Here is a 26672-nt window from a genome sequence, read left to right as displayed (position 1 = left end):
GGGAAGTCCTGGACTTATAAAACGTTAGAAAACGACCAACCGTCAACCATCAGACGACATGTTTGACATTACAGTCCTGTAGCAGACGCTCTTATTCAGTCACTCACATTCTGCACTCAGCAAACTGAAGCTGAATCACAAAATACTGTCAAACAAATACTGCAAATGTGTCATAAGCAAGTCACTTCAATAACTAGCTGCAGCGATCAAACCCATAGACATTATTCTGAATATTCACAATGCTGAGGGGGAAGCAAAGGAGTAGTCTGAGAATGACCAAAGTGTCTGATATCGAATACAGGCTATGTAGTAGTGTGAGTAAAAATCTGGCTGAAGGACATTGATGTGCTGAATCCTAATAGCTGTTAAACGCTTCCCCTCCGTTCATTCTTTGGTTCACACATATTAACTCACAATGCTCGTAGCCCGCTACGAAACACACACCCAGCTAATGAACGTACAGTCACGTGTCCGGTTGTTTGGTTGTCGGGGGCGATCGTCGTCAGGCAGGATCAGGTTGCCAGGGCGGTGGTGTAGGGGGTACAGGGGGAGTTTACGGGGTCTTGCTCTTTCAGCCATCCGACTCTTTAGTGACACTAAGCCTTCTTTCAACTCTCCGGCTTAGTCTCAGCTGTCTGAAGGCATTCCGCTAGTCTTTCATCTCACACACACACACACATACAAACACACACACATATATACACACACAAACACACACACACATACACCACGATCACACACATATACACACGCACGCACATGCACACACATGCATACACACACACACATGCATACACACACATGCACACACATACGAACACCCTACACATACAGTTGGCAGTTTGACCCAGACCCAATACCCCAACTCTCCCACCCTCCTCTGGGTCCCAGTTAGTCACCCCTCTCCTTATCCCACTTTCCCAAGACCCCCAAACACGCACATACACACACTCACCCCCCCTCGACACACACACACACACCTACTACCCCAACCACCCCATTACAACCCCATATCTCAATCTCCCTCCCTGGCCCTTTGATTGGCCCCATTACTCCATCAGCTAGCACAGAAATCAGACCCCATTACTGGAGCATCTCAGCCAGCCTCCTACTCACAGGACACTGGACCTCCATTACTGCTCTGTAGCCCCAAAATGGCCACCACAACACAGTTCCTGTCCATCAGTCCTTCAGTCCACCTACTAGGACAGGACACTGTACTGCTCTGTTTCCCCAAAATGGTCACCACAACACAGTTCCTGTCCATCAGTCCTTCAGTCCACCTACTAGGACAGGACACTGTACTGCTCTGTTTCCCCAAAATGGTCACCACAACACAGTTCCTATCCATCAGTCCTTCAGTCCACCTACTAGGACAGGACACTGTACTGCTCTGTTTCCCCAAAATGGTCACCACAACACAGTTCCTGTCCATCAGTCCTTCAGTCCACCTACTAGGACAGGACACTGTACTGCTCTGTTTCCCCAAAATGGTCACCACAACACCGTTCCTGTCCATCAGTCCTTCAGTCCACCTACTAGGACAGGACACTGTACTGCTCTGTTTCCCCAAAATGGTCACCACAACACAGTTCCTGTCCATCAGTACTTCAGTCCACCTACTAGGACAGGACACTGTACTGCTCTGTTGCCCCAAAATGGCCGGCACAACATAGTTCCTGTCCTTCAGTCCTTTAGTCCACCTACTAGGACCCAGATAGGACACTGGACTTGCGTTACTGCTCTACAGAGCCAAAAAGGCCGCCACAACACAGTTGTTTCGTGATATGTAACTTTTAAGTTGCACGTATTTGGAACAATCTACATTGGTCAGTCCAAAATTACTTTTGAATTCTGTCATGGAAATAAATGTATTTCCTGTTACCAAGTCATTTACGGCTCATTTGCCTTTAGTTTTCCATGTGGACCAATTTATCTGTGAATTATGAAAAGTTATCCAAGGATTGTTCCATAAGGTTGTGTTTTTAGGGAGTGATATTGGTTCTTGTAGAATATGTTTTGTTTTCCTCCATGTGGTTATAGTGTTTTTAACTATACTGTTGTTTATGTGGTTGTAATGACAGCCTTGTCGTTGTTAGTCTCTGTCTTCTTCCCCTGGCCACAGGAAGTGTGTCACATATCACAGTACAATGGCAGCGGACACACTACCCTTCTTCTCCTTCCTCTTTCCTTCCCTCCATCCCTCCCTCCTTCATCCCTCCTTCCCAATGTCCTCTATCTGTCACCACATCCATCAAATTACCAGTCATCCCTCTCTCTAAATCCCCAGGGCTTTCACTAGCCGAGAACTTGAGCCCTCACAGCAGCGATGTGTGTGTGTGGGTCTCGTGCGTGTCACTGCACTACACACCCAGATCAAACACACTGACTAACAGATCCCTCTCACTGTGAGATTGATGTCCAGATATTTATTTCCTTGAAAGATGCATTTATACGCATCGATTTATTTCAATCTGCGAGCAGCTTCTAGTATTTCTCCCTCTGCAGTGATATCTGAATCAGAGCCTGAGGTGCTTTCTGGTTTATATCACGCATGTATGTACACACACACACACACTCATTATGTCACCCCCCGCTAGATAGACATGTAAGAAGTGTTGGCCAGCAGCAGTTAAGTGATAGACGGCCACATCACAGCTTTCTCCTTGTAGACTATCATTACCACACATCTTTCATCAGACATCTCCTCTTACGTAAGGCCGCTAGGAATCCAGGAATCTGTCAGTCGCTCGACAGTTTAGAGAGAGGGAGGAGAGGGAGAAGAGAGAGATGAGAGGGAAAAGAGAGGGAGGAGAGGGAAAAGAGAGGGAGGAGAGAGGGAAGAGAGGGAGAAGAGAGAGATGAGAGGGAAAAGAGAGAGAGGAGAGGGAAAAGAGAGGGAGGAGAGAGGGAGAAGAGGGAGAAGAGAGAGATGAGAGGGAAAAGAGAGGGGGGAGAGGGAGAAGAGAGAGAAAAGAGAGGGAGGAGAGAGGGAGGAGAGCGAAAAGAGAGGGAGGAGAGAGAGATGGGCGAGATGAAGCCAAAGCTTTCACTCCTTTTTTCCTCCGTCAGGCAGTTCCATCCTTTCAACTTCCTGTCTGCCGGCTTCAAAGCCCTGATTGGCCCTCAAACACTTCCTGTGTCGACGATGTCTTCCTTCCTGTGTCACAACACCAGTGTGTTCTCTAAGTGGACTCACAACTTGACACTTCCCCCCCATCTCTCTTTGACTAGTTTTTGTATCGCCCTCTTCTACCTGGCCGGCCTCTTCTCTAGTGGGTGTGCAGGTCCAGATAACATAGTGTTTGGCAGCTATTATTGTGTCCATCCGGCATCTGCAACCACGACAGGTCTCTCAGGGGAAGCAGTGATGTCTGTAATCTGAAAGACAGCATTCATGGACAGGGGGAAAAGAAGCACTCTACTTTCCGAGTGTGCCACTACCCAACTCACCCCGTAGACTCCAGACATCTCTCACACAAACTCATTCTCAATATTTCATTCTCTGTCATTCCCTTTTTCCTGGTCCTGTGTGTTTTGGCAGCACTCTCTCATACATAAAACGACCTACCTAAAGGCAGTAGGAGGCAGGTGTTTTTACACACACACACACACACACACACACACACACACACACACACACACACACACACACACACACACACACACACACACACACACACACACCTTCTCTCTCATAGCGTACACACACACTAACACACATATTTTCCTGTATCCTCTTACCAACAGTCTCGTCTCTGATTGGTTGGGAGCGTGTAATGTAGTGACGGAAGAACCTGGAGTGGTGAAACCCTGTGATGTCCCCCCTCCTTCCTCTGGGCCTGTCTCCCCCCTTTTTCTCCTCTCCCCCCTCTTTCTCTTTCTCGCTCCTCTCCTCCCTCTCTCTATCTCCCCCTCTCTCTGTCTCTCTCTCTCCTCCTTTCATCTCTCCTTATCAGGCCTATTCAGAGGCCTGTGGTGTTGTAGCTCCAGCAGCCAGCACAGCAGGTGGGCCTCACTACCCACAATCCCACTGGAGTCCTTGGCACCTGGGGAAGCCGGGGTGCCTCGTTCTCATTCCTCCATTTTAAACTCTTCCTCTCTCTCCCTCTCCATTTCCTCGGCCACGTCATTTATTGTAGTGTCTCACTTTAGGGAGCTGTTATTGTTTTCCAATTCTTCTGAGTTGAAAATCCGACAAAATAATTGGTTGTGTTGACGTCAGAAGAGCTGGAGACAGTCAAACTCTTTCAGAGACCAAGCAAGCACCACAGGGAAGCTCTTATAGCCATTACCTAGATTAAGTTTTTATAGCCATTATCTAGACTAAGCTTTTATAGCGATTACCTAGATTAATCTTTTATAGCCATGACGGATTACATTTTTATAGCCATCATCTAGATTCATTTGTATAGCCATTAGCTAGAATACGTTTTTATAGCCATTACCTATAATTAAGTTTTTATAGCCATTATCTAGATTAATCTCTTATAGCCATTACCTAGATTAAGCTCTTATAGCCATTACCTAGATTAAACTCTTATAGCCATTACCTAGATTAAACTCGTATAGCCATTACCTAGATTAAGCTCTTATAGCCATTACCTAGATTAAGTTTGTATAGCCATTATCTAGATTAAACTCGTATAACCATTACCTAGATTAAACTCTTATAGCCATTACCTAGATTAAGCTCTTATAGCTATTACCTAGATTAAGTTTGTATAGCCATTATCTAGATTAAACTCTTATAACCATTACCTAGATTCAGCTCTTAAAGCCATTACCTAGATTAAACTCTTATAGCCATTACCTAGATTAAGCTCTTATAGCCATTACCTAGATTAAGCTCTTATAGCCATTACCTAGATTAAGCTCTTATAGCCATTACCTAGATTAAGCTCGTATAGCCATTACCTGGATTAAGCTCTTATAGCCATTACCTAGATTAAACTCTTATAGCCATTACCTAGATTAAGCGTGGACAAGCAACTAGCGTGAAATACCAACAAACAAAGGTGTTTAGCACAGAAAGACAGGCGGGAGAAGCAGTGACAGGTCCAGAAAGATTATTATGAGAAATAGATTTTGGTTAATGACTATTGACCAGCACTGTACCGGATTGTAAAATAATCACACACATTTTGTTCCACGCTGTTACACACGCTAAAACACACATGGGTTGCAGTTTATTTCAATGAAATCGATAGAAAGGAAGAATTCTCGATCTACACACACAAACACACACATACAACACACACACTACACACGCTACACACACAGCACCTGGCCACAGTGGTGTTTTCCCTGGTAGGTCAGTCCAGGGCCTTACTGATTGAGTCGTTTTCCTACCCAGGACCCTGTTCATTTGTTATTGTTGACTTCCCCTCACACACAAGAGTCCCAAAAGGAGAGGTGGTGTGTACACACGCACACATATACAAACATACACACACACACATGCACCTAAGGCTTTCCTGCTAGAGAGGAATATAGTGGTGAAGGGTGACTAGGGCAGAAATTCCACCTGAGAGTGGGAGGTGTGTGTGTGTGTGTGTGTGTGTGTGTGTGTGTGTGTGTGTGTGTGTGTGTGTGTGTGTGTGTGTGTGTGTGTGTGTGTGTGTGTGTGTGTGTGTGTGTGTGTGTGTGTGTGTGTGTGTGTGTGTGTGTGTGTGTGTGTGTGTGTGTGTGTGTGTGTGTGTGTGGAAATAGGCCATCCATCCCATTTCCTATATGTACCTTGTGACCATCATTCTGACCGTTGATATTTAAATTGGTGTGACTATTCCATAATAAATTGCTAAATGAATATATTTATAACATTCAAATAGGTCATCAGAAACCTCAGGCCACCAAACGTGACTTTTAATCAGCCAGAAAATGTATTGATTGATCAGAATCGCATAGACTAAATACTAAAATAAGATGATAGTGTATTTTCTGTCTGTAAGACAACAGCCTAGCTGGCCCATCCAAACTACACCATAGTATATTGAAACTAATTTCACACATATAATAATAGATGTGGCCTAAAGACAATACTAAATTGACAATAGTCTGTTGGGTAAAAATATGATCAATTGCATTGACAAAGAAGGGAACAGAGATGACCAAATAGCACTTCTTCCATATCATCCTACAGAGTTCCGGAAGTTACAATTCCTATACCCTATCAGAAAGAGCCGATTCCAAGGTTTCTAATGGAGCTATTTTCGCCAAACAACTCTACAAATTGTGCAGATGGTCTCTCTTTCAAAATAAAACCCACGTTCCTCATTCGAGTCCTGGTGACAATCAGCAAAAGCCATTTGGGGTATTTTTGTAATATTCCATTATATTCTTACTGTGAAATATATGTGTGTTGACTGTGGTAGGGCAGGGCCTGTGATGTCTGCTAAACTAACACGTCATTGGCATCATTAGCAGCCATAGCCTACTAAGCACAGATAAATACAACTCAAAACATGCTATTCTGTTCTTTTAAATAAATTGTCTTGTATAATGTTTTTTTATGACCTTCCTAAACTAAATATGAATGGATTTCTTTGTGATTGTTTATATTAAATGGATTTATTAGACTGGCGTCTATTGATAGGCTCCTGGTTGAGGCCAGGCTATGCTACTGTTAAATATGCGTACAGTCATTTTGACCCAAGTGGCGCTTTGAGGATGAAATGCCCCAAAACCTTTTTCTTTATTATATTTATCTCAAAGTATTGCTAGAGTTTAAAATACACATATTTAGGAAAAGGTGGGTTCGAGGTTTTTAATGAAATGAAGTTATTGATATTCCAAAATTGAAAATGGCCAGATTGACCGTCTTGGCTGTTCTAGTGTTAACGGCTCAACAGAAGGGCTTCAAGGTCAATGTCAAAGTCAGCACCACAAAGAGCCATGGCTGGACATGGAATAGAATCAGAATAGAACAGAATAGAATAGAACTCTAGTGAGGATAGACATTTCTCTTAATAATGATCATTATTATTCAAATACGTCGTGCACATAGACATCATGAACAATGCACCGCAGTCTTCAGGAAAATAATACTTTCCCAATCATTTTACATTTACAATCAACCCAATACGTTGATGTTATGGTCTTCCATTTAACTATGATGTCAGCTTCCGTATTGTAGATATTTAGACCGGGCCGGGTTCCAGTTCTAATCTCCATTACAGCGCATTATGCTGATTCTCTCTGACACGCCCAAGACGGTTATCCTCTCGCTTTCTCTCCGTCTCAATAATGGAAAATGTGTACCGGCATATTTTATCGTCTCTACTCGTTCTACTCACAGACGCACACAAACACACACGCTCGCTCATAATGCATGCATTCAGGCAGAACCAGAGGATTATATTAACCCCTTGTTACCCTGATGTTGTAATACACCATACAGACCTATTGCATTGTTACACTAATGTGACCATGTCTGTGGTTCCTAAGGGAGGAGTTACTCTCAATGCCCATTAGGGACGCAGCCCATGTGCCCAATGACTCTGATATAGGAGTTCAACACGTACAGAACATCTCTCAGAGGAGACGAAACCATATGTATGCAGCAGGTGGGGATTGCTACCTGTATTAATATACGGCGTAGCATATGTGTGTGCTCTCTCAGCCCCATCCGTCTTTGTTAGGGCACTCCAGCACACACACACACACACACACACACACACACACACACACACACACACACACACACTATCCAAACCGCTCCACAGCCCCAATCACCCAATCACATCAGCCTTTCAAACAGGCACGGCGCTGAGCCGCCCGCTCTGCTATAGCTAACGCCAGCTCCACTCAGCAGGATCCATCACAGCCGCTACTGCTATCGCTAACCGCTAACTCCGCTCAATCAGCTAATCGATGAAAGCTCCTGGTGATCAGAGGGCGCGATGCTAACTAGCTACTTGAGATTTAGGGGGTTCAGCTGGGGGTTCGGTGCTTGGCTACGGTTGGTCAGGGGTTCGGGCTGGCGGTGCGGACCCTCGTTGTGCCGGGGTCTCACTCACAGAGGGGTTTCTCTCTAAGATGGCATCATTCATCTAGCGGTTAATACACATAGCAAGTGGCAAAGCGGCTGCGCACAACTCCAACATGTTGCCCGACGTGAATAATTTAAGGCACACAGCGTGGAGCCATCCTTTGAAGTACTTTCTTTGAAGCAAAAGCCCCCCTTTTTCCTCCTCACTTCTCCCTCCATCCATCCCTCTCTTCATCTCTTCCTCTTCCCCCTCTTCATCCAAAATAACTACACCAAGACTTGGTCCTGTTTGCACTGCCTTTGGTATCCCAGTGGAATAACTTTGGTGACGCTGCTTCTAGTAGTTCTCTGTGAGAGTAAGGGTTCTATCCAGCCCCCTCCTTTCTCTCTCTCTGTCTCTCTCTGTCTCTCTCTCTCTCTCTCTCTCTCTCTCTCTCTCTCTCTCCGTCTTTCTGTCCTCTGAGTTCTGCTAAACATACTAAAGAGCGAGAGAAAAAAAGAGGAATGAGAAAGCGAGAGAAAGGAGGGACAAGACTGGTGTGGTTTGGCTGGGCGGTCGGGAGGAAGTGGAAATAATAACATGAAGTTTTGACGGAGGCTGTGGTTGAGGCGTAATTGCGAGCTCTGAAGATGACAGCAGTTTTGGGAGTTGTTGTTATTTCTGAATGACCCAAATGACCTACCCAACCATACATCCATCCCTCATACCACTCGCTCTCTCTTTCTCTCTATTTCTTCACTCTCTCTCCCTTTCTCTCCACTGGCAAGCCGTTGAAAGATTGTTTTTAAAGCTATACTGAACAAAAAAATAAACAGTTCTTGACGTAAACCGGAGCGCCTGGCACCTACTACCGTACCCCGTTCAAAGGTACTTCAATCTTTTGTCTTGCCCCTTCACCGTCTGATTGGCACACATATTCGATCCATGTCTCAAATTGTCTCAAGGCTTAAAAATCCTTCTTTAACCCGTCTCCTCCCCTTCATCTACACTGATTGAAGTGGATTTAACAAGTGACATCAATAAGGGATCACAGCTTTCACCTGGATTCACCTGGTCAGTCTATTTGAATGGAATGAGCAGGTGTCCTTAATGTTTTGTATATCAACTACTACATAAAATAAGAAATTCATTTCTATATGCAGCAATACCTAAACATCAACCCAGTATTCTAGCTTTTATTCGTACTTGTCCTTTCCCTACCTTTGCTGCAGTTATGAATGCGATGTGCTTGAGAATCGATACAATACTACTTGAACGCATCAAGGCAATACCAGCAATAGCTGCCTGTGTTGTACAGCCAGCCAACCACTCTATCCTGAGACTGTGAAGGGAGTGTGAGGACCTTAAAGTAGGTGTTTGAATGTGTACATTACGTCGGTGTATTGTACACTGTGTCCATGTACTTTATGTACTTTCATGTTTGTTGTCTGTGCAAAGACTCACGTTTTCCCTCCGTCAGACATTCGTTATTCTATTTCATGTCGCTCGGCCACGCCACAACACGGCTGCGCTGCCATCTTTAAACGGCGTCCGTTTGCCGGCCGTGATTCCCTCCGACCCGTGTCTCTCTCCCGATGTCCTTGATCCAACCAGAGCCATGAAGTAAAGATCAAAGGCTTCTCCTCTCCCTCTCTCTCCTCCCGCTCTCCCCCTCTACTCCCGCTCTCCCCCTCTACTCCACACCTTGCTGCCTCGTGCACGCACCACACCTCGCTCCAGCACAGATAAAACACCCCCTGTGAGTTGATGGACAGGTCCAGTCTGTTTGATCCACTGTTAGGCCTCGTCAGCAGCACCCTGTTATGGTGAAGGGGTGCTGATCATAAAGAAACGGAGGAAAGTAACAAAGTCAAAACAAGACTGCATGTTGTAAAACGTGTTCTTTATTTTGTACTTATCAGACCACGAGGCTTATATTAGTTTTTTTCTAAAGCTTAAAACTACCCCCTGGCTGTAGGCTACCCAATGAACTGACACACTGCCTCTAGCATTAGTTCCTGTTGTTATTAGCCAAGCGATTACCAGAACACCACGTGTGCCGCCCAAGCCCTCTCCCCTCCACCAGCATATCCTCAGGCCTGATATTAAACCCCAGTGTTTTGGATCAAACTGAAAACACAACCCCACTGGCTACATCACACAACCCAAAATCCACACAGCAGCACCCTCGGCCACTTTCTCTTCCCGTCTCTCTCTATCTCTCATTCTATCTAGCTCTCATTCAGCCTACCATGGATCCCCCACAGCCAATCAGAAACTGTTCCTGTCATGCGCCAGCCAATCAGTGCCAGTCTCTGGGCAGGGGTGGGCAGAGTGGGCCAGGGCCTGTGGGTAGTGGTACAGGGTGTGTGTTTGTTCCAATGTCCTACAGGAGACAGGGCATGGCAGAGCACAGAGGTAAGCTCCGTACATCCTGGGGGGAGCTTAGTATAACAACATTCCTTTATATCCCCACAATATTCCCAAAACATCCCCATATATCCCCACAATATTCCCAAAACATCCCCATATATCCCCACAATATTCCCAAAACACCCTCATATATCCCCACAATATTCCCAAAACACCCCCATATATCCCAACAATATTCCCAAAACATTTCAATAGTGTTCATTTCATTTCTATAGTATATTCAGTGCTTTTAGTGGAAAGAAAAAGCTGCCAAAGATAATTTTAGGCGCCAGCACTCATTTTAATTTGACTATACCAGGGTTGATATTTTAGAGCGAATATTCAGTAAGAAATTTGAGGTGCCCATTACTGGCCCAAAAAGTATATGGAGCAGAAAGGAACCTGAGACAGGGACAATGCCAAGGCACCAGACCTGAGGGAATAGAATGATTGATTAACCGGCTGCAATTGTATTGATTTGGTAGCTATTTCCTTTACTGCCGGAGGGAAATAATTGATGATAATAAGAGCAGTAATTAAAAAGTTATGTATTCGCAAAGATAAATACATTGTTGAGGAAGCTATTGATACGGATGATGATAACACTAATGATACTGTACTTAGTAATTATTATAATATTATTTAAGTTATAAATATAATGGAATATTATATATTATATACAATATTATAGCATGATTTTAAAAGTATTTAATGTAATTTTTAAAATAATGATGTATTGAATAAATACAATATTATTTCATCATTATTATTATCATAAGTATTACAATAAGTATAGCTAGTAATCAGAACAATATGAATGTTATAATTTTGTATGTAGTGTTTTTATCACATTGCTAAGAGTGTTATTACTTTATCATATTTAAGTTATGTCTCTATGAATATGCAGACAATCAAGTAGCTGTAATTATTATTTTAATTGTCCGCAATTTTTAGTGTTAGCTACAAAAGTAATGATTTAGATTATCGCATTTTTTTTTTTAAATCTAGAAATTAAGAATTTGTACCTTTTTTAGTTTTTATATACAGATAATTGTATTTATTGATAGAGGCTATTTCAGAATAGCAGTGGTTTAAAGTACTGCACTTTATACTAGGTGCAGATGGTTTTTACATATTTGTTGCTTTGAAAACTACACATAACGGCTGATCCCATTTAACTCCTTTTGTCTTTAAACGTTTTTTTCAAATCAGCACCCAGTTGTGTGTTACTGGTGGGGGAGGCTTAATGTTCTTAAATGTGTGGTGACACACACATGCATCTTTCCATCTCCCACGCTGTGTGATCCCATGAAACCCTTTTGAGAAAGTGAGAGAACGAGAGCGAACGAGAGCGAACGAGAGAGAGAATATCTATTTCACTTGCTTTGGCAATGGGAAACATACTGTATGATTCCCATGCCAATAAGGCCCTTTGAATTAAATTGAATAAGAGAGAGGTGCAAGCTCAGGCAACACCTACCCAGGGTGCCCCACACCAATAACACCCTCATCACCCCAGCCCTAACCCCCAGCCCCATACACCAGCGCTAACACCATTTATCAATTCCAAACGACCACCATTACCAGATAAAAACCTGCCCTCAGTCCCAGCACCACGTAAATGAACATTCCAATGATCAAAAGCCTGTAATCATGACGACAAGAGCAGCTGTGGTGTCAACCCATTTAAACCCTGCTACGGTTCCTTCAGATCGCATTCTCACAGAGGTGAAAATCATCTGAGAAATACCATATTCAAAGCCTGTATTAATTACACATTTTTGGTGAAATGCTAATGATGTGTGTGTGTGTGTGTGTGTGTGTGTGTGTGTGTGTGTGTGTGTGTGTGTGTGTGTGTGTGTGTGTGTGTGTGTGTGTGTGTGTGTGTGTGTGTGTGTGTGTGTGTGTGTGTGTGTGTGTGGCGTTTAATTCAGCGAGAAGTGTGAATATAATATTTTGGGGTCTAATTTTAAAGCATTGAGTGTTTATTTCCTGGCTGCATAGCTGGTTAGCCTTGGGACGAGGATTAACAAGGAAGTGGTGTTGAGTTAAAAATGAAAAACAACATTGGCCTGAATTTGTTCTGTGAAAGAAAGAGTGAAGAGAGTTTGTAACGCTTTGATTTGACTTTCCTGTGGTGATCATCTGGTCAAGTGAAACTGTTGCAACTACTGGCCATTCAGAGTGTTACGTTGATCCCTCAGGCACGTTCGCCACCACCATGTACAAAAGGCTACGTGTATAAGCTTTATCCAACAACAGCAATTCGCTTATTTTTCGGCAATCTTCCACTCATCACAATGACACACGACTTTGACACAGCAACTAATCTCCCTCCCCCTCCCTCCCTCTCCCCCTCCCTCTCTCCCTCTCCCCCCCCCCCATCCAGGCATCCTGTACAAGGGCAACGGTGAGAACGTGTTCATCTCCCAGCAGCCCCCAGTGATCAGCAGCATCATGGGTAACGGCCGGCGCCGCAGCATCTCGTGCCCCAGCTGTAACGGCCAGGCGGAGGGCAACAAGCTGCTGGCCCCCGTGGCGCTGGCCTGTGGCGCCGACGGGAGCCTCTTCGTCGGAGACTTCAACTACATCAGACGCATCTTCCCCTCTGGGAACGTCACCAGTGTGATGGAGCTCAGGTAAGCATGGAGAGAGGGGAATAAACAGCCTATTTTGTTGTACTTTTCTTTTAGTCTGAATCAAACCGATGTTGATGATAGCGTTTATTTCTTGAAGATGGTTTTACTTTTGCAATGTTCTTGATCTGTGGTTGTTTTACCTACTTCTGATGAATGACTAACATGCATTTGTAGAGAAAGAGGGATGGACGGATAGATGGAGGGAGGGTGGGTTGGTTGGGTGGGTGGATGGATGGATGGATTGAAGGGGTGGAGGGAGGGTTGCCAGGCCCTCAAACAATGGTTTGGGGAAGGGAGATGGACAGGAGAATTCAGTGATGGATGGCTGGATGACACAAGAGCTACCCCCTGATACACACACATTGATTTGTTTCAGTAAAAATGCAATTTCACACTCACTACATGTGGAGTGTGGTCAGTCTTATCTGGTCATTTACAATGATGAGATACAGAGATGTTATGGAAGGCACACACACATACACACACACACACACACACACACAGACACAGCCTCTCCTCTAACCTGGTCTGTAGGACATTTTAGCCCTGTTATGAACACTCACTGCTCATAAATTACCTTCTCACATTTTCCCCTGATGAAATATATCCTATGTCTCTCTCTCTCTCAATCTCTCTCTAATTCAAATTCAAATTGAGACTTTATTGGCATGAAATACAGTTTGTTGATATTGCCAAAGCAGTATAGTGGTAGGCTACAGCATTTCAGTAAATACAGTACAATGCAATGAGGATAATGAAATACAGTTCATTTCAACAGTAATAATAGTACATATAATCATGTATACAAGTACAACACTAGTTCTCTCTCTCTCTCTATCTCTCTCTCTCTCTCAGCACACAGTAATGCACCCAGGCTTAACTCAATTTCATTATTGGCTTGGTGGATAATGCCCAGTCCTGTAAATTAAATTGACTAATTATAAAAAGTGTGTGTGTGCGCGCGTGCTTGTGCACATGTGTATTATAAATGAAAAGTCCCTCCGCAGCGTTGGCATATACAGTAATACCAGCCTCCTGGCTAGTCACCGGAGGTGCTAACACTGTTGTTTAGGCCCTGCCTCTTCATTGTCTGGAACACAATCAATAGACCATTATGAGCCTGTTACCCTGGAGCACAAGTGTGGAACGCTAATGCTAGCTCCCAGGTGAATCATTCATGGTTTCCTTCTCTCTGGTTAAGACTTGTGGCAGGAGGGGGAAACTACTGCTTAGAGCTGCCACTGCTCAACAACTGTGACGGCTGTGTGTTTGTCTGGGGGGGTCTAACTCTCTGACTGCCTGACTATATATGTACTGTATGTTAATGTGTCTTTGTGTATGAGTATTTGTGTGTGTGTGCGTATGTGTGTGCAAACATCTCTCTTCCTTTGTATCCATGGCAGGACCTGTCTCTCTTTCTGTGTGTTCTCCATCCTGACTAACCAACACTCTTCTAATATCTCTCTCTTTCTGTGTGTTCTCCATCCTGACTAACCAGCACTCTTCTATTATCTCTCTCTTTCTGTGTGTTCTCCATCCTGACTAACCAACACTCTTCTATTATCTCTCTCTTTCTGGGTGTTCTCCATCCTGACTAACCAACACTCTTCTATTATCTCTCTCTTTCTGGGTGTTCTCCATCCTGACTAACCAACACTCTTCTATTATATATATCTTTCTGTGTGTTCTCCATCCTGACTAACCAACACTATTCTATTATCTCTCTCTTTCTGTGTTCTCCATCCTGACTAACCAACACTATTCTATTATCTCTCTCTTTCTGTGTGTTCTCCATCCTGACTAACCAACACTATTCTATTATCTCTCTCTTTCTGTGTGTTCTCCATCCTGACTAACCAACACTCTTCTGTTATCTCTCTCTTTCTGTGTGTTCTCCATCCTGACTAACCAACACTCTTCTGTTATCTCTCTCTTTCTGTGTGTTCTCCATCCTGACTAACCAACACTATTCTATTATCTCTCTCTTTCTGTGTGTTCTCCATCCTGACTAACCAACACTATTTTATTATCTCTCTCTTAATGTGTGTTCTCCATCCTGACTAACCAACACTCTTCTGTTATCTCTCTCTTTCTGTGTGTTCTCCATCCTGACTAACCAACACTCTTCTGTTATCTCTCTCTTTCTGTGTGTTCTCCATCCTGACTAACCAACACTATTCTATTATCTCTCTCTTTCTGGGTGTTCTCCATCCTGACTAACCAACACTATTCTATTATCTCTCTCTTTCTGTGTGTTCTCCATCCTGACTAACCAACACTCTTCTGTTATCTCTCTCTTTCTGTGTGTTCTCCATCCTGACTAACCAACGCTATTCTATTATCTCTCTCTTTCTGTGTGTTCTCCATCCTGACTAACCAACACTCTTCTGTTATCTCTCTCTTTTTTCCCTTCTCTTTCTTGTTCCCTTCTGCTTCCGCTCCTCTAAGAAATAAAGATTTCAGACATAGGTAAGCCTCAGCAACAATATAACCATGTACCACAGATCCATACCATTCTTGTTTCCCTCTCTCTCTCTGTTCCCTGTGTAAACCCTAGTGGCAGCTCGTCCATAGAATACAGTCGCTCTCTTTACATAAAGGCTTTGGAGGGATTTCAGAATCATTCTAGCGGATTGGCCGACATCAGCTCTCGGCGAATCGGACTCCTTTATCTGCCTACAAACCCGCTGGAACCATCCAGAACCCCCTAGTCATTTGTGAAGAACATTGTAAAAGACAACTTAACACTTTTATAAAACCGCTAACTAACAACAACAACATTTTGAGGGGTTTTGAGGGGTCTGTTTTCAACTCAACACTTCTGTATTGTACGGTTGGGGCCCTTTGACCAAGAGCAGTGAGGACAAGACCCGGGGTCAAGTCTAGAAGGAGAGGAGAGGAGGAACTATGGTGCTGTTCAGAGGAGAGAGGAGAGGAGAGGAGGAACTATGGTGGTGCTCAGAGGAGAGAGAAGAGGAGAGGAGGAACTATGGTGCTGTTCAGAGGAGAGAGGAGAGGAGAGGAGGAACTATGGTGGTGCTCAGAGGAGAGAGAAGAGGAGAGGAGGAACTATGGTGCTGTTCAGAGGAGCGAGAAGAGGAGAGGTGCGCTCTGTGTTCCTGACTAGCGTTGGTTTGCGCTAAATCAGGCCTATTATTTATACGTCAGACGGCATGTGCTGTGCTGTCATCATAGAAATTGAGAAATGTAGGAGGCGCCTTTCTATAAAGAGGAGAGGGGTGGGATATCTGGAAAATTATCAGGGGAGATGAAGAACATTCCTTCATGATGATAATGGAGCCATGGGGAATAACTGTGCCTGGGAATGTAGTGTCAGTAATGGTGAAAATAGAAAGTCATGGAAAATAGAAAGTAACAGTCGTGGTGAAAATAGAAACGGGTCCCCACTCTTTCATTCCTCAATACTTCATGGTAACAACAATAATGTTCCATTTGGGGCCATTCATTTGCGAGGCGTCCTAATGCATCATAGAGACTCCTTTAGTGTCCGACGCATTCATCCTAGTCCCTCACACACACACACACACACACGGTACACACACACACACATACACCCAGACACACACACACACACACGGTACACACACACACACATACACCCAGACACACACACACACACACGGTACACACACACACACACACACGGTACACACACACACACACACACGGTACACACACACACACACACACACGGTACACACACACACACACACACGGCACACACACACACACACACACACACACACACACACACACACATACACCCAGACAAACGGTACACACACACACACATACACCCAGACACACACACACACACACACACACACACACACACACACACACACACACACACACACACACACACACACACACACACACACACACACATACACTCAGAAACATACACACACACACGGTACAGACAGACACACACACACACACAGACGTCTCTCTCCGTTTGGGAGTGTCGTTAAGACTAGTGTTATTGCCCCCCTGTTCCCGCCGAGCTTTGTAAACTGAAGGAGTATCCACACACACACACACACACATTAACACAAACATTTTATATCATTCAATGTTGTTTGTCTTTTGAGGTGCAGCTTCTTATTATCTGTGTTTGCCTCTGTGTTTGCCTCTGTGTTTGCCTCTGTGTAAATCCTCCTTGTCTTTAGCCCTCAGCGACAAAGAAACACCTGCCTCGTGTCATATTTCTTAAAGAAATGTAAAGATTCACCTCAATATGGAGGAGTGGTGTCTGTCTGATGTTTTACGCCTGCTCGAAGCGACACTCTTTCGTAACCGTTCTCGCTCTGACTGAGGAATCACTGACGTCAGATTCATATTCAAAGCCAAGCTTCTGTGGCAGCTACTTCCCAGAATGTTTCCTGTCTACTTTTACCTGGAAGTGAAGTGGGCACTAGGAGAACAGTGGAGTGTCAGTGAGAGCAAAGTGCAAAGACAGTCAAATGCACCAAAAGTAGATTTTCCTCCAATGTAACAGAAAATAAGTTTAAAAAAAATTGATTCTGTTTATCTTGGACCCTCTGCGCTGAAGCCTGAGGTGCACATGTTCTTTTCCCTGGATAGACCAGACACATTGCTCTCTCTCTCTCTCAATTTAATTTTCAATTCAAAGGGCTTTATTGGCATGGGAAACATATGTTTACATTGCCAAAGTAAGTGAAATAGATAGTAAACAAAAGTGAAATTAACAATAAAAATTGAACAGTAAATATTACACTCACAAAAGTTCCAAAAGAATAAAGACATTACAAATGTCATATTATGTCTATATACAGTGTCTCTCTCTGTATCTCTCGGGTCTCTCTCCCTCTCTCTCTCTCTAGCGATGAGTGTGTCATTAGAAACAGCCAGCCTGTCCTTGGCGTGAGGTGTCTGCCTCCTTCCCCCTATTTTAAGCCGTCCTAATTGACGCCTGTTGATCAGTTGTTGACTTTCATCAACCGCTACGGCAACCGCCGGCGCCCAGCTCACCAAGCAGGCGATGATGGAGCGAATGTGACAGGTTACTGGGCGTCATTAGGAGCGTGTCAGACGATAGTGATCGGCAGTCGCATCGCGTTAGGTTCACCCCGGCTGAGGCCATATGCCACTGTGGAACCGTGTGCCCCTTCCTCTAACACCTCTAGTATGATGTGCCACAGGCACAAAATGGACGCTGCCCTCTCATCCTCCCTCTGGTCTTTCACAACACGAATGCAGCAGCCTGATCCCCTCTGTCATTTTCAGTGTCCTTTTGTGTTCATTTGTTTCATTTCCTTGTCGGGTGTTGCGGTATCTTTATGTGAAGTGTGGATGTCAAGTTGTAGTGTGAGTCCTGTAGTGTCCCTATGTCACTGTCCCTAACTGTCGCCTCTTCCTCCACTTTGGTTTCCGTAGCAACAACCCGGCCCACCGGTACTACCTGGCGACGGACCCGGTTACGGGGCAGCTGTACGTGTCAGACACCAACTCCCGCCGTATCTACTGTCCCAAGGTCCTGACGGGCACCAAGGAGCTGATCCAGAACGGAGAGGTGGTGGCAGGTACCGGGGAGCAGTGTCCCCCCTTCGACGAGGCACGCTGCGGGGACGGGGGAAAGGCCACAGAGGCCCTCCTCATGGGACCCAAAGGTAGGGTGACAGAGGAATAAACACACACACACACACACACTGCCACATGCTGAAAATTGGTACAGACAAAATGATTGACATAATACATTCACAGAGAAACACACAACTACACAGGACATTGGTGCAGACACCAACAAAAACGCACAGACACACACAGACACACACACACATATTATATGGTCTGGCATATAATTCATGCACAGTTCCCTGTAGAGAAAAACAGACCAACCCTTGGTAAAAGGCACTCTTCCCCCGCAAGCTTCCGTCCCCATTATACTTCCATTATGCTACCATGGCATTAGAACACAACCACACAGACTCAGACTGACAGAAACTTCCCACATATTGTTGGACTGTAGCATCGCTTAGTATGGCCTCCAACACTCTGCTTCAGACAATCTGTCAGTCTGTCTGTCCCGCCGCACCAGCCAGCCCCCATAAAACCTGTCTGTAACCCACAGGTGTGACTATCACACACACACACCCCGGCGGTAATGAGGTGAGAGGTGGCTGAGCAGTAGCTGGGAGATTTTGGCAAGCCCAAGCTTTTAGTCTAGATTTTAATGGAGAGACACACATACACACATTATCTCTCTCTCTCTCACACACACACACACACACACACACACACACACACACACACACACACACACACACACACACACACACATACACACATACACACACACAGCTGCCTGTTAAACCGCAGTTATAGAGCGAGTCGGAAGACCATTAGCAGGGCGGGAACGTGTGAGAGAGGGAAAGAGAGAGTAGAGAAATGCAAATAAATGTTAGCGAGCCGTCGCTAGCAGCAGATGGCTTAGAGAGAGAGGGGGATGGAGAGAAGAGAGAAGGATGGAGAGAAGAGAGAGGGATGGAGAGAAGAGAGAAGGATGGAGAGAAGAGAGAGGGATGGAGAGAAGAGAGAGAGATGGAGAGAAGAGAGATGGATGGAGAGAAGAGAGGGATGGAGAGAAGAGAGAGGGATGGAGAGAAGAGAGAGGGATGGAGAGAAGAGAGAGGGATGGAGAGAAGAGAGGGGGATGGAGAGAAGAGAGGGGGGTGGAGGGAAGAGAGGGGGATGGAGGGAAGAGAGGGGGATGGAGAGAAGAGAGGGGGAGGGATGGAGAGAAGAGAGGGATGGAGAGAAGAGAGAGGGATGGAGAGAAGAGAGAGGGATGGAGAGAAGAGAGATGGATGGAGAGAAGAGAGATGGATGGAGAGAAGAGAGAGGGATGGAGAGAAGAGAGAGAGATGGAGAGAAGAGAGAGGGATGGAGAGAAGAGAGAGGGATGGAGAGAAGAGAGAGGGATGGAGAGAAGAGAGATGGATGGAGAGAAGAGAGATGGATGGAGAGAAGAGAGAGGGATGGAGAGAAGAGAGAGGGATGGAGAGAAGAGAGAGGGATGGAGAGAAGAGAGGGGGATGGAGAGAAGAGAGGGGGATGGAGAGAGGGATGGAGAGAAGAGAGGGATGGAGAGAAGAGAGGGATGGAGAGAAGAGAGAGGGATGGAGAGAAGAGAGAGGGATGGAGAGAAGAGAGAGGGATGGAGAGAAGAGAGAGGGATGGAGAGAAGAGAGATGGATGGAGAGAAGAGAGAGGGATGGAGAGAAGAAAGAGGGATGGAGAGAAGAGAGAGGGATGGATAGAAGAGAGAGGGATGGAGAGAAGAGAGGGGGATGGAGAGAAGAGAGAGGGATGGAGAGAAGAGAGAGGGATGGAGAGAAAAGAGAGGGATGAAGAGAAGAGGGGGGATGGAGAGAAGAGAGAGGGATGGAGAGAAGAGAGAGGGATGGAGAGAAGAGAGAGAGATGGAGAGAAGAGAGAGGGATGGAGAGAAGAGAGAGGGATGGAGAGAAGAGAGGGGGATGGAGAGAAGAGAGAGGGATGAGAGAAGAGAGGGATGGAGAGAAGAGAGAGGGATGGAGAGAAGAGAGAGGGATGGAGAGAAGAGAGGGATGGAGAGAAGAGAGATGGATGGAGAGAAGAGAGATGGATGGAGAGAAGAGAGAGAGATGGAGAGAAGAGAGAGGGATGGAGAGAAGAGAGAGGGATGGAGAGAAGAGAGGGGGTGGAGAGAAGAGAGGGGGATGGAGAGAAGAGAGAGGGATGGAGAGAAGAGAGAGGGATGGAGAGAAGAGAGGGGGATGGAGAGAAGAGAGATGGATGGAGAGAAGAGAGGGGGATGGAGAGAAGAGAGAGGGATGGAGAGAAGAGAGAGGGATGGAGAGAAGAGAGGGGGATGGAGAGAAGAGAGAAGGATGGAGAGAAGAGAGGGGGATGGAGAGAAGAGAGAGGGATGGAGAGAAGAGAGAGGGATGGAGAGAAGAGAGAGGGATGGAGAGAAGAGAGGGGGGTGGAGAGAAGAGAGAGGGATGGAGAGAAGAGAGGGGGATGTAGAGAAGAGAGATGGATGGAGAGAAGAGAGAGGGATGGAGAGAAGAGAGGGGTGGAGAGAAGAGATATGGATGGAGAGAAGAGAGAGGGATGGAGAGAAGAGAGGGGGATGGAGAGAAGAGAGAGGGATGGAGAGAAGAGAGAGGGATGGAGAGAAGAGAGGGGGATTGAGAGAAGAGAGAGGGATGGAGAGAAGAGAGGGGGATGGAGAGAAGAGAGAGGGATGGAGAGAAGAGAGATGGATGGAGAGAAGAGAGGGATGGAGAGAAGAGAGAGAGATGGAGAGAAGAGAGAGGGATGGAGAGAAGAGAGGGATGGAGAGAAGAGAGAGGGATGGAGAGAAGAGAGAGGGATGGAGAGAAGAGAGGGTGTTTTCATTTCCAACATGCCGCCTCTCAGCCTTGCCACTCCTCTCCTATTCTCCCTTTTCATCCCACCCTCTCCACTCAGCATCTCTTATCACCGCCTCCCTCTCTTCTATCCTTCTCTCTCTCTTCTCTCCTCTCATCCCATCCTCCTCCTCTCTTCATCTGTCTCTCCTTTGATTAGCTTGCAGGTCATGGCGGAATGCGGCAAGGGGCTTAAACACCCCTCCTCTCCCATCCCTTCTTTCTGTCCTCCCCCTCCCCATCCCTCTTTCCCTTCACCCCCCCTCCTCCCCCTCCCTACCGGATCAGCAGTGGAGCAGGTACACACACCGCCTCAGGAGCTCGAACCCTCCTCAGATGCACACACAGGAGAAAGGGGGGAGAGAAGTTGCTTTTAGCCGCTGTTGTCGCAACCATAGCAACAGTCGGTTTCTCATCCATTTGGATGTGAAGTGCAGATTAACTAACCCCCCTGCTCCTCCCTCCCTCCCTCCTTCCATCCTTCCCTCCCTCTCTCTCTCTCCCTCCCTCCCTCCCCCTCCCTCCCTCCCTCCCTCCCTCCCTCCTTCCATCCTTCCATCCTTCCCTCCCACCAGAAACATGGGTGTCTTCTTCCCTTCCTCTTCTAGGCTCCCGTCCCCCAAATATTCTATTGTTCTTATTTTGGGGTGGTTTTAAAATGCAGAGACGGCGCTGAAAATTAATTATTTTCCCACCTCCCTACCTCCCTTCCTCTTCTGCCCTGTGAAATAATTCACTACTAGACATCAAAATGTGAATTATTCACAGGGTGCTTCCTTCTGCAGTGACCTGAAAAATACCCAAGCCACACTCATACACACACACTCGTTGTACATACACAGGCTGGCGGGTGCTGTGTGCGTGTGCATGGGTGTGTGTGTATGTGCGTATAGTATGTCTGTGTGAATGTGCACGTACACAGGTATGTGTACGTGCAAATATCTCAGTCTCCATCTCTCTGCTTCTACTCCAGGTATTACGGTAGATGGGAACAAGTACATCTACTTCTACTAAATCTCCTTCCTTTCCCTCTGTCCCACTAGTCCAGGTATTACGGTAGATAATAATTGGTACATCTACATCTTACCTCTCATCATTTTCCCTCTCTGTCCCGCTACTCCAGGTATTACGGTAGATAAGAACGGGTACATCTACTTCGTAGACGGGACCATGATCAGGAAGGTGGATCGTAACGGGATCATCTCCACCCTGTTGGGCTCCAACGACCTCACCTCAGCACGACCCCTGACCTGTGACACCAGCATGCACATCAGACAGGTGGGTCACATACACACAGGGACATCCACCTGAACACGAACACACACCAAACCGCCAGTGTTTGCTGGACTCACTTTATCTTAATGGCGGCCCTGAGTCATCGTTCAGAGCCATACATATACAAACATGGTTCTGTCACCCTTACTATATCAAGCATTTTGAAACCATGAAAGTGCTAATTTGGCAATATACACTCAGTCCATATAGCCTCTGTGATGTAGACTGTAGTAGATGCTGTGGCTGGCTAATATTGACAGGGGTGTTGTCTCATCTGGGAGAACCAGCCAGTGTGTGTTGTGTTCTCCCCTACTGAGTGGCAGTGCCGCCTATTAAAGGCCTTAAGCTCCCCCTGCTGGCCGCTCCCTATACCCCAAACCTGCCCCCAGTCAACCAACACAGCTGAACTCAGCCCTATGGAGTAGGGTACAGTGCCAGGGTTGGGGACGATTCCATTTCAATTCAACCAATTCAGGAAGTAAACTGAAATGGCACAATGAGAAAAGTTTAATGTTGACTCTAAAACGTAATAGCCTGGGTGTTCATTTGCTTAAATCACTAAAAACAACAGGTGCTTATTAGAAACAGGCTTTTGTTTGAGTCTATTTCCTTAGTGCTCACCGCTTTTGCTCATTTGCACATTTCCTGCACTAATGTGTTATCATTTACACACTGTGTCACGTTTCTTTGGTCTCATTATACCTAAAAAAAAAAACGTTTAAGACTTTTCCTTGTGCATTTTCGTCGGTTCTGCCGATTTCTAGGGCTCTTGACTGTGTTTGTGCTTGCCAGTTAGCTAGCAGTTCTCAGCTGTTAGCAGCCAATGGATAGCAGTTCTCAGCTGTTAGCAGCCAATGGCTAGCAGTTCTCAGCTGTTAGCAGCCAATGGCTAGCAGTTCTCAGCTGTTAGCAGCCAAGGGCTAGCAGTTCTCAGCTGTTAGCAGCCAATGGCTAGCAGTTCTCAGCTGTTAGCAGCCAAGGGCTAGCAGTTCTCAGCTGTTAGCAGCCAATGGCTAGCAGTTCTCAGCTGTTAGCAGCCAAGGGCTAGCAGTTCTCAGCTGTTAGCAGCCAATGGCTAGCAGTTTCTTATTGGCAATATAAACTGATGATTGTCATAATTGTTCGAGTCATTACTGAATTATTCAATGTAACAAATCAAACATTAAACCTTGTAAACAATTCATGGTAATTCATGGTAACCTCATAAACAATTCATTTCGACCCGGCGTTTATTTGAAACAGGCTTGTATTTGAAACAGGCTTGTATTTGAAACAGGCTTGTATTTGCTGAAATGTGTGCAGTTGCTCAGCTATTAAAAGGGACAGGTGATCATTTGAAACTGCGTCTAATTGAAGTTTTACAGTTGTTCACTTCCTGAATTGCCAAATTGAAATGGAACTGACCCCAACCCCAGACAGCACTATGGCCCTCAGCTTCAGCTCTTCATAAGGGCCAAATCCAACTCCAGGTATTTCAGGGTCCAGTTTGGATCTCACTTTATTGTTGAAAGACAGCAATCATCTGAGGATTATGAGGGAATAGGATGTGTCAATCATAATACTGTTCCTGAAAGTGGCCTCCCCTATTGGAGGTCTTACTAGGCGCTTCTCCTGGATTATCCAATCAGAATGGGCTATTTTGAGCTTTAGGGAAGCACTGAAGTGGGTTATCTTGAGTGATAGGCTACTAATGGTGCTGTCTAGATGGTGGTAGTTTCGTTGATGTTTGTTGCCAAACTGAGAGCCCAAGAGAATGTCACTTTTCTGACTGACAGTATATTGACAGTGTGCTGAACTAATGTAATGCATAACCAGTGTGGGCAAGTCAGGTATTTGTTGTGTTGTCTCTGAGTCCCCTGTGCCTTCCACTGCTAGCTAGATCTGTGTGTGTGTGTGTGTGTGTGTGTGTGTGTGTGTGTGTGTGTGTGTGTGTGTGTGTGTGTGTGTGTGTGTGTGTGTGTGTGTGTGTGTGTGTGTGTGTGTGTGTGTGTGTGTGTGTGTGTGTGCGCGCGCGCGCGCGCCCTGAGCTACACCTCACTTCCCCCGATTCCCCGTCTCTCAAAACAGACCGTTAAATCCCAGAGACAGATTCGCTCAGATCATTCTTCTCCATCTCTCCATCCCTCTCTTCCTTTCTTCTTTGGACTCACTCCTCCTCCTTCTCATCCTCTTCTCCTCTGCACGGTCAAAATCACAGAGCGAGGGAGAGAGTCCCCAGTGACAAAGAGAGAGAGAAACACAGAGTTGAGTTATTCAGAGAGGAACATATATGCAGTACCCTTGTGTCCGGGGGGAAGAATGGGGAAGAGACACAGTGTAGCGCAGCCAGCCAGAGAGGGAGAAGAAGTATGCCCGTGTCCCAAATGGCACCTTATTCCCTAGATAGTGCACTAAATAGGGAATAGGGTGCCATTCGGGAAGCAGCCTGGGACTCAATGGAGCAAAAACAAACTGAAGACAGCTCTGTGTCAGTTAAAACAGGCAGCAGAAACACATCCACGCGTTACACTGCAACCTCCAACCACTGTCACCTCAACATGGCGGGGGTATGAAATAAAATGTTCCCATACACATACTGTACTGTAGAGAGGTGAGTCCCCGACATCTCTTGCCTCAGTGCTTTCAAGGCTATAACACTCTCTCTCTCCAGCTCTCTCTCTCCAGCTCTCTCTCTCCAGCTCTCTCTCTCCAGCTCTCTCTCTCCAGCTCTCTCTCCAGCTCTCTCTCTCCAGCTCTCTCTCTCCAACTCTCTCTCTCCAACTCTCTCTCCAGCTCTCTCTCTCCAACTCTCTCTCTCCAGCTCTCTCTCTCAAACTCTCTCTCTCCAACTCTCTCTCCAGCTCTCTCTCTCCAGCTCTCTCTCTCTCCAACTCTCTCTCTCCAACTCTCTCTCTCCAGCTCTCTCTCTCCAACTCTCTCTCTCCAGCTCTCTCTCCAACTCTCTCTCTCCAACTCTCTCTCTCCAGCTCTCTCTCTCCAGCTCTCTCTCTCCAACTCTCTCTGTCCAACTCTCTCTCCATCTCTCTCTCTCTCCAACTCTCTCTCTCCAACTCTCTCTCCAACTCTCTCTCTCCAACTCTCTCTCTCCAGGAGCTATGTTGAGAAGTTGACGATTGAACTCCGCCGTGCGCTGCAGTGGCTTCCAACGGATGTTTTTGTGCATCTGAATAGACAGGAACGCTCTGTTGTCATTTCATTTTCCTCAACTTTCCTCCACTTCCATTTCCACAGGGGGAAAAGCAGGGGTTAAGTATTTGTAGCACTTTGAGAGGCGAAGGAAGAAACACCGTCTGTCTTCCAGTCGCTGCATGGTACCAAGTGCCCAAATAGTGGCTCTTTATAGTGCAGCTTTACCCATGTATAATGTATGGTCTGTAACTGGCAGGGAAGAGCTTCCATGTGGTCAAGCAGAAGGCTAAAAGCATCATTACCTTTTAATGGTCCTCTGCTGAGGTGCTTAACCTGCCAGGTCACTCAGGGTCGGGGGTGGGGTGAAGACGACAGGTCCCTAACTACCGCTGTGCCCGGAGCTCTACAACACTGATGGTGCAGAAGTGTGTGTGTTTTTGGGGGTGGGGGGGTGGGCTGGGGGGCCTGCATACCCTTTTGTCCGCCTGCATACCCTGCTCCTCTACAGGTAGAAAGAGAATGAGAGAGAAGTCTCGTTTAGACAATAAAACGTTAACGTTTACGTCTCTCTTTCTCTCTCCTCTTTGTTTTGCCAGCAGAGAGTTGCTTCCCTCAGGCGATGAGGGAACGCATCAATTCGCAGAGTGTGTGTGTCTGTGTGCGCATGTGTGTGTGCACGCCAGTCTGTGTGTGTGTGTGTGTGTGTGCGTGTGCGTGCGTGCGTGTGTGTGTGTGCGTGTGTGTGTTTGTCTTAAAATATAATAAATGACCCGGTGGCTGATTTAAATTGAATCAGAGTGAAGCAC

General features: G+C 45.9%; 1 protein-coding gene across 12 annotated transcripts in view; it reads left to right on the top strand.

Annotated features, from left to right (window-relative positions):
- The window catches only part of tenm3 (teneurin transmembrane protein 3), a 462931-nt gene that overhangs the window by 410387 nt on the left and 25872 nt on the right, over positions 1–26672 (top strand). For 8 of the 12 annotated variants that reach the window (XM_071407375.1, XM_071407374.1, XM_071407381.1 and 5 more), the window contains 4 exons: positions 12772–13021; positions 15470–15490; positions 18443–18675; positions 22586–22740. In XM_071407375.1, coding sequence (XP_071263476.1) covers positions 12772–13021; positions 15470–15490; positions 18443–18675; positions 22586–22740 — 659 coding nt within the window. The remainder of the gene's footprint in view (positions 1–12771; positions 13022–15469; positions 15491–18442; positions 18676–22585; positions 22741–26672) is intronic. The other 4 variants (XM_071407376.1, XM_071407378.1, XM_071407383.1 and 1 more) reach the window with 1 other exon arrangement.

The sequence above is a fragment of the Salvelinus alpinus genome, chromosome 6 (genome assembly GCF_045679555.1).
Source record: "Salvelinus alpinus chromosome 6, SLU_Salpinus.1, whole genome shotgun sequence".
In the NCBI taxonomy this organism is placed as follows: Eukaryota; Metazoa; Chordata; class Actinopteri; order Salmoniformes; family Salmonidae; genus Salvelinus; species Salvelinus alpinus.
The sequence above is the reverse complement of the archived record's forward strand: the minus strand, read 5'-3'. Positions and strand labels throughout refer to the sequence as shown.